Consider the following 8,423-nt stretch of genomic DNA (forward strand, 5'->3'; position numbering starts at 1 on the left):
TCACCTTGCTTGGTTCTGGTTCTTGGGAACCACAACAAACCAGATCCAGATGAACCTCAGGGGTCTGGGAGCTTCATAGGAACTAACAGATCCAGCATGTATTTTGGTCCAAGACCATTCAGTGCTTTGTAGACCAGCAGTAAGATTTTAAACTCCATCCTTTGACTCACTGGAAGCCAGTGTTGCGATTTCATGACCGTTGTGATATGTTAAATTAGCAAGTAAGTGAAGAACAATAAGCTGTCCCTGGTCTGCAATATAGGTGATTGCTACTTTTTACCTCCTTGTATGTATGTATGTGTATGTATGTATGCGGGGAAAAGTCAGTATTATCTTTCAATTATGAAAATTGGAGAGCATACATTTCAGATAACATATATAAATCATGTAGACAACAGGGTTCATCACAGCCTGTCCTGAATATTTCCAGACAAGAATAGTCAACATGAGGGACAAGCATTCAGGTCACAAAGTAGACAAGGACACACTGCAGAAGAAAGAAAGTTTACCCTTTGTTTAGTTTATTGCACACTGATGAAAAGTAAAATTTGTATCTGACAGTTCCACACAAATTAAAAAACACATTACATAAAAACTGGAAAAATGCATTCAACAAATAATCAACAGGGAGCTAAAAAACAGTGCAACCTCACAGCCAAACACAAACCATTTTATACCGACTGAGATGTCTGTGGAACCCCACTTGGACTTTTTTGTTTTGTTTTCTTTTTAGGCTTACATCCTCATCCCACAGACATAATTTTAATCTAACAATCTAACAAATTATGTCTTTATAACACCAGTCAGTAGCCAGACTAGACTGAAGAGCTTCTAAACACATACATATAGTTCTTCTACAGTACACTTAAAAGGACAAATGAGCATCTCCTCGGGGTAAAATGATCTCATAGACTCCTTAAACCTGGCGTACACATATGTGGACCTCATGTTATGTTGTCAACGTCATAATGTTTAATTTCTTATTAGGGGCCTTAAAAACAATAAAAAAACAAAACAATTGCACTAGGTCTTAGGAGGTTAATAATGTAATTTCCCTGATATCTTTCAACCATTGTTATGTTACATCTTTCATGTTGCAGAAGAACTTTATTAATCCGCAGCTGTGTGAATTGCAGGGTACAATATGACCTGCTTTTAAGTGTAGTATTTACGCTCTTTCATTTTTCAAAGTGTCTTCATTTATAGTCCATGATGTGGTACTCCAGAAAGTCTTTGTCTCTCATCAGTTTTGCCACCATCAGAAGCAAAACAACCTATGATGAGGAAAAACGATTGTGGTTAACCGCTCAATAATAAAAGTGTGTGTGTGTGTGTGTGTGTGTGTGTGTGTGTGTGTGTTGTGTGTTCTAAACATCTAAATACCAATGTATGACAGTGTAGGAATTAAATGACGGTGATTTAGAAATGGTCTCCAGAAGCAATAGCTCCTGGTATTTTACAATAAACATCTCTGAATGTGTTCTAAGCAATCAGATCTTAGTTCAGGGCCTCCTGGGTGCGTTGAAATCCATTTTTAGAGATGACCATATGTGATCTTTATCCTCAAGAAGCATTTTACTATCCAAGGTAAGTAAATGTTTGGCTTATTCTAACAGAATGGTTAAAAAAAAATTACAAATCGTAGCTAACTTATCTGCTGCAGCAACCATAATGATGTTTCAAGTGTACAGATAGATATTTTTGAGTCAGTGTTGAATTTATCAAGTGTGCCATATACCTCCATCAGAAAAAACCCCAAGGAGCTCCAGATTATAAAACTCAAGATGAATTTTAAGGTCCTTTCCAGCTTCATGTGACAGCCCTAAAAGAGACATTCAAGTAGGCAATCATAACAAGGAAGGGGTTTGATTAACTGACGGTATAACTTTATAGTGTAGCCTACCTCCGGGTAGAACTGCCACGGCTGGTCCACAGTGCCGTTGCATGAAGGGAAAGACGTAGTGTTGCAGCAGCTGCGAGGAACCAAGAGTTCTCCTGTTCGATTGAACCAGGAGGTTTCCATCCAGTCTGTGTAGTTACGTACACCACAACACTGGAACTAAAAGAGATTAAACATAACATTTCAAACTCTTACAGACCACTGAAATATTAACTTTAAGGTTACAGGTCCTCCAGAGCTTTCTTATTAGCCTATTATGTTATACTCGAGTTGAGGGGGGATGGCATCCCCCCCTGAAATAAAAACGGTCAAAATCATCCCCCCTGAAATAAAAACGGTCAAAATCCCCCCCCCCCCCCCCCCTGAAATAAAAACGGTCAAAATCATAAAACTGCGCTGTAAAACTGCCATCCCCCCTTTCCATCCCTTATGTCATTTCATCAATGAATGTGGTTTTACTGCTATTTCAACATTTAGAGTCATCACCAGAAAAATAACATCAGAAAAATAACTTATTTGACAATTTTCACCTGTTTCAAGTAAATTTTCACTTGAAATAAGTAGAAAAATCTTCCAGTGGGACAAGATTTATCTTCTTATTCCAAGCAAAAAAATCTTGTTCCACTGGCAGATTTGTCTGCTAATTTTAAGTGAAAATCTACTTGAAACAGGTGAAAATTGTTGTTTTTTCCATTGATGAGTCTTGTTTTAAGTGTAATGAGATTTTTTTATTACTAAAATGAGACATTTTAACTATAAATAAAACAAATATTCTTGTTAAGATTTTGAGTTTTTGCAGTGATCCATTTTACTTATCCTGTAAAGGACAGAGTCATATTGATAAGTTCAGAAAACTGTTTTTTATTGTTGTGTTTTGATGTATTTGATGTAAGCCCAGTGGATATTTAAAGCTTACAGAAGGCTGCATTTAACTGCTGCTATGTCATTCCTGCAGTATTTCTGCAGGTGTTTTGGTCAGTGCTATTATTTGTAATATATTATATTATTTGTAATCAGCACAAATTATCTGTCCCCATATGATAAAATCCACCATCCCCCCTGATATTTTTTACAACTCGAGTACTGATTAACACTATTAGTACATGACAGATTAACATTTTTACAACAGTGAGGAGTTGAAAGTTCATGACTGATGAGTTGAGGCAAAACTATACAATCTAGCTAAGATATAGCTGTCAACACATTTTGGACGCTAAATTCAAAACAGGTTTTAAAACGCGTAAAGGACCCGTTTTATATGTGCGATGAGTCTCCATGCACCTCCTCTTGTGTGACATCAACAGCTCGCGAGCTGGCGTCCTGACTGCTCCCTGTATACTCCTGAAAAACGTCACTGAGCGGAGCGATGTCAGAATCCAACTAAAAGGAAAATCCACAAACAAAAAGAGCAAAAACATTTTTTTAAGCACCAATCCGTTTGTCAACACAGTGCAACTATCAAGTCAACAGTGATTTTAATAAAGTTCAGATACCTTTTTAGAGTGGTAAAAGGCCAACGCCGAGGCCGTACTTTCCAGACAAAAGGCCACAACCAGCATGTAAACAAACTAGAAAAGAAAACAGTTGAATATGTGAAGCCATAATGCTGGAATCCAGTACACGACGTCACGCTGTTGTCTCACCAGTCCTTGCAGACAGCGGGACTCCCCAAGACTTATCCGGAAACCAAGGAATCCAGTTGCCAAGAGGAATGCGGCGCTGCAAAGCGCAAAAAACGCTGGCAGGGCGAAGTAAGTCTGAGCGAAAAACAGACTGTTCTGTCTGTACTTCATCAGCAGGTAGACAGCACTCAGACCCACCACTGTCCCAACCACCTGGTGCATTCAAAGAAAAATAAACAAATTACAATTTAATACATCCCCAATGAATATTCCTACTCGAATTCAAACTTTACAACATTTTCAGTTATCTATAAGACCAAATCATGAATGATTTCTCATCTATATAGTAGACTTGTAGTTCTGGAGACCGGTCTTGGTCTCGAGACCACTTTTTTGTGGTTTTGGTCTCATCATGGTCTCGACAGTCTTTGGTCTTGTCTCGGTCTCGGCATGTCTCGGACTCGGATAATTGAAATACCATTGCACACACCAAGGTGACAAAATCTTGTGAATCTTCTTCCTCTTGTTAATGTACAGTTTTGTAAACTATTTGGATTTTGCATTTGATTTAATGCATATTTTGGTGCACCCGCATGTGTGTCTGTATTTAATGACAGTATTGTGTTTATAATGGCCTTGTTTGAAAAAATATATGGCATTATTGGTCTTTGAATAATATTTGCATATTGTTGTGATGGATTAAGCATTAGGTCAATACCATTTCAGTGATGCTGATATACAGTGTAATTTGGCTACTATAATGGTAAATAATGCCATTTCAAGTTGATAATTGTGTGTATCTTTAATATTTAAATTAATGTACAATTTAAATCAGTAACATTTACTATTCATTAGACTTTTCTGAGGTGGAGGGTGGTGTTGGAGGCTTATTATTTTGTTAGATGACTTTGGGACTAGTTAATAGTCGTGTCAATCCTCAAATAGTGTAGAAATAGCAGTAGTGCAGTCGCCACACATATTTGATTTGAGCTAATGATTAAAACATTTATTAGTGAGTTCATACATAAGACATCCACTGTCTCTGTTTTATTGTGAAGTTGAATACAACCTCATATGTAAACTAAGCAGCTGAACCAGGATGGTGCTGATGTTCTACAACTCACGCAAGATGACAAAAATAACTAGTTTTTTTAGGGTCTCGGTCTTGAGCTGAACTAGTCTTGGTCTTGTCTTGAATACTATAGCAATAAAGAAAAAAGATGTTAAAATACAGACTAAACTTTTTTTACTTCTGCAGTTTAGAATACAATTTAAATTCATTTTTGAAAGTTTGTTAGCTGTTTTTAATCACATTATTAAATTAGCTTACTGGGCTTAATCCATCCCTTCATTTCCATTAAACAGAGATTTTGACCTGCATTTTATCGATTTACCTGTAGCGCGATACCGAATTTCGCCCACTAGATGGCAAGTAGCGACTTAGTTGTGTGTGTAACCACTGTGTAGAACAGGTACAGGAGGAGCAGCATGTCAGCAGCTCAAAACGACAGTTTGTGCTCATTTAGGCTTTTGTAAGCTATCTTTTGCAGTTTCAACCTCCAATAAATTCAGTTGCAGCCTGAAAGAAGTCTTCTCATTCAGCATGTGCCACACATGCACAGATCTGCGTGTGACCAAATCTGCCACACTTGTTCCAACTGGGATAAAAATTAAGACTTGACATAACCATAGAGATGTCATCTTGCAGATATCCGGCATTAGTTTATAGATGTATTTGAGTATTTTGTATCTAATTTTAGTCATCATGTGTTTCAGTTGTTTGTTTGCGTGTGAGTAATGTAATTTTGTGTCTCCCAGTTGGGACCTTTATCAGTGCTCTGCACTTCATGTCAGTTCTTCTTTTATTCTTTTTAATCTTTATATAACTGGGTCAGTATGAAGTTACAGCTCTTCGAGTCACATGGGTTGATAATTATGAAGTTTAGCTCTTCTGGAAAGTGAACCAGCAACCTTTTAGTCATGACCGGTCACGCCAGTCAAATCTAGGAACAGCGATGTCTAAAGCTAAATATTTTGTGCAGAATTTTGCAAAAACAAAGTAAAGTTGGTTGACTGATGGTTCCAGGGGGTGCCTCTCACTCTGTTATCATTCTGCAAAAGAGATTATCTTGCAAAAAGTATTTAATAAAAATCGTGTAACAATGTTGCTTGTTTGGTGCTGATGGTGCTGTAGAGTGATAATAATGTTTTCGAAAGTTCAGCAGCTGTTCAAAATATCATTTAATGTCAAACTTGCTTCCGATTACTGCCAGACCTGTAAAATCATGAAATCCCTTGAAAAGAATCTCTCTGGAAACACGGAGAGGGCGAAAAGATCTCAAAAAGCTACACCTCATGCCCCAATCTAAAACAATTCAATGAGAAACAAAATCATAGACATCTATCAGTCTGGAAAGGGTTGCAAAGCCAATCTGAGACTCCAGCGAACCAGGGTTGTCCACGGATGGAAGCATGGGACAGTTGGTGAATCCTCTCAGGAGTTACTTCCATACTGAAATGACTCCAAGGGCACACTGACAATTCATCCAGGAGCTTACAAAAGAACCTAAAACATCTAAACCACTGCACTTGCCTCACTTAAGAACAGTGTTCATGATTCAACAATAAGAAGGGAAACAGGGCAAAAATGGGAGAGATCCCGGGTAAAAAGCACTGCTGACCTAAAAGAAGACAAATCCCGGTCTCATGTTTTGCTAAAAAAAAAAACTCTTGATAATCCTCAATACTTTTGTTTCTGTGGTTTAATGGAAGCGGAAGTCTTTTTGGAAGGTGTGCATCCCATCACATCTGGTAGAAAACTAGCACAACATTTAAGGAAAAAGAAGGTCTTAGCAAGGGTATGATACCAAACATGTTGCAGTGATCGTCTGGGGCTGCTTTGCTGCTTCAGGACCTGGACAACTTCCTGTAGTTGATGTAACCATGAATTCGGATTTGTACCAAAAAATCGTGATGGACAATGTCCGGTTATCGTTTCCTGACCTTAAGCAGCAGGACAATGTTTTGAAGCACGGCAAGAAACCTATCTCTGAATGGCTTAATAAAACAAAACAACTTAAAGTGAAGGTTTCGGAGTGGCCCAGTCAGGATCCTAACTTACATCTGATTGAGATACTGTTCATGTCATTGTCTGGGGTTTCGTTTCTTGTGTTTTTTGGTTTGGTCTTGTGTTTATGACTTGTGTACTCTTTTATTTTGAAAGTCTGGTTACGAGTGTGTTTCCTGTTCCAATATTCCCTGATTGTTCACATCTGCCTCTTGTCAGCCCTCTATATACTGTCTTGTCTTTCCCTTCCTCACTGCTGGCCTGCGTGTTTAACACTTCCCATCATTTACCACGCCATCTTTTTTTTTTTTGTAAGTGGCTTTATTCTTCACTCATATTTAAAGGACCTTTGACACTCCTGACACCTCTCCGTTTTATGCATTTGTGTGCTTCAAAACTCATGACAAAACCATTCTACAAAGAAGAGTGGGCCTAAGTTCCTGCACAACAAAGTGAAACACTCACTGCCAGTCATCACAAATTCTTGGTTGCAGCAGTTGCAGCCAAAGGCGGCACAACCAGTTATTGGGATTAGGGGTCATCTGGGTCTGCATGGGTTTGCTCTTTTAATAAATAAAATCATCGTTTCCAAACTCCATTTTATTCAGGTTAATTTTGATATTAAACATGTATATATATTTGATCAGCTGAGAGAGATTCAAACAATACATAATTTATATAAAAACGATTGAATTGAACATAGAGGTTGTATTTAAAATTCTGTTTTTCTTTCATTTTAATAGATATAAAAGTGGCAGAGCTCTAAGCATTTTGAATCCTTTGTTCATTTTTCTTTAATAGTTCCTCTCTCTCACGTGCTATCCTGTGTCATATGACTTGTGACACAGACATCAGGCCAATTACACATTCATAAATAATAAAAGCAGGTGATTTATTCAGTGGATTTATACCTGAGAGCTGAAGCATGTAAGTGGGAAAAAGTGTTGCCACATTAATTAAATGCCATTATATATTATATTTAGAGGCAGAATGTAGGGAATGCCAAATATCATTAGAAAACTGATAAAAGCGACATACCCACAGAAGTTGACTCGTCAGCCGAAGTGCTGTTTTATACGCGTTTCTTCTCTGACCACACATTTCGGGTTAGATGTAGAAACAATGATAGTTCTTGTAAAGTTGGCCCCAGAATGGCTATACCCTGGCTGTCGTCTGCCGGGAAAACATAATCTGACTCATAAAGCGGGGAAAGGCAGGACCTGGCGCTTTATTATTAACACACAAACGCAACACCCCCTTCCGCAAAAAAATACAGATTAACTTTCAGGAAGAACGCGGAAACTGGTGCAGAGCACAGCTGGGAGGAGGAACTGGAGGATCAATACTACCGACAGAAGACGGTTTAAAAAGCTACAGGACATCACACTTTATGAACATGATTCATATCCCCCTGATTTTTCAAATATAATGTTTACCTGGCTCTGCATATTTAGATCTGCATTGAAACAACAGCGCCCTCTTGTGTCAACAATTGAAACGAGGCACCTCTCTAGACTTCTTTTCTTATCAAAGTCTTGACTTTTCACCAGAGGTGGGTAGAGTAGAGTAGCCAAAAATTGGCTCAAGTAAAAGTACAGTTTCTTCAGAATAATATGACTCAAGTAGAAGTAAAAAGTAATCATCCAAATAATTACTTGAGTAAAAGTAAAAAAGTACTTGGTGAAAAAACTACTCAAGTACTGAGTAACTGTTGAGTAACGTCCGATTTATTTAACACAACCATTCAAACAGACAAAAGTACAAAATAATCATCTTCAGGAAAATTAAATCAATAAAATAAATTAAAAGTAATAAAAAATAAAAAAATAGCTTA

The 8,423-nt window shown here is 37.7% G+C and overlaps 1 protein-coding gene across 1 annotated transcript; it reads right to left on the reverse strand.

Annotated features, from left to right (window-relative positions):
• Window positions 1-499: 499 nt before the first annotated feature.
• Window positions 500-7,833, reverse strand: tspan37 (tetraspanin 37). Its single transcript, XM_061743372.1, has 7 exons — window positions 7,628-7,833; window positions 3,544-3,735; window positions 3,394-3,468; window positions 3,182-3,280; window positions 1,904-2,059; window positions 1,739-1,822; window positions 500-1,274 (listed from the first exon to the last, which is right to left on the reverse strand). The coding sequence occupies exons 1-7, from the start codon at window positions 7,688-7,690 to the stop codon at window positions 1,197-1,199; spliced, it is 747 nt and encodes a 248-aa protein (XP_061599356.1). The 5' UTR covers window positions 7,691-7,833; the 3' UTR covers window positions 500-1,196.
• Window positions 7,834-8,423: the final 590 nt, after the last annotated feature.

This window comes from Cololabis saira, chromosome 16 (assembly GCF_033807715.1).
Source record: "Cololabis saira isolate AMF1-May2022 chromosome 16, fColSai1.1, whole genome shotgun sequence".
NCBI classification, from domain to species: Eukaryota; Metazoa; Chordata; class Actinopteri; order Beloniformes; family Belonidae; genus Cololabis; species Cololabis saira.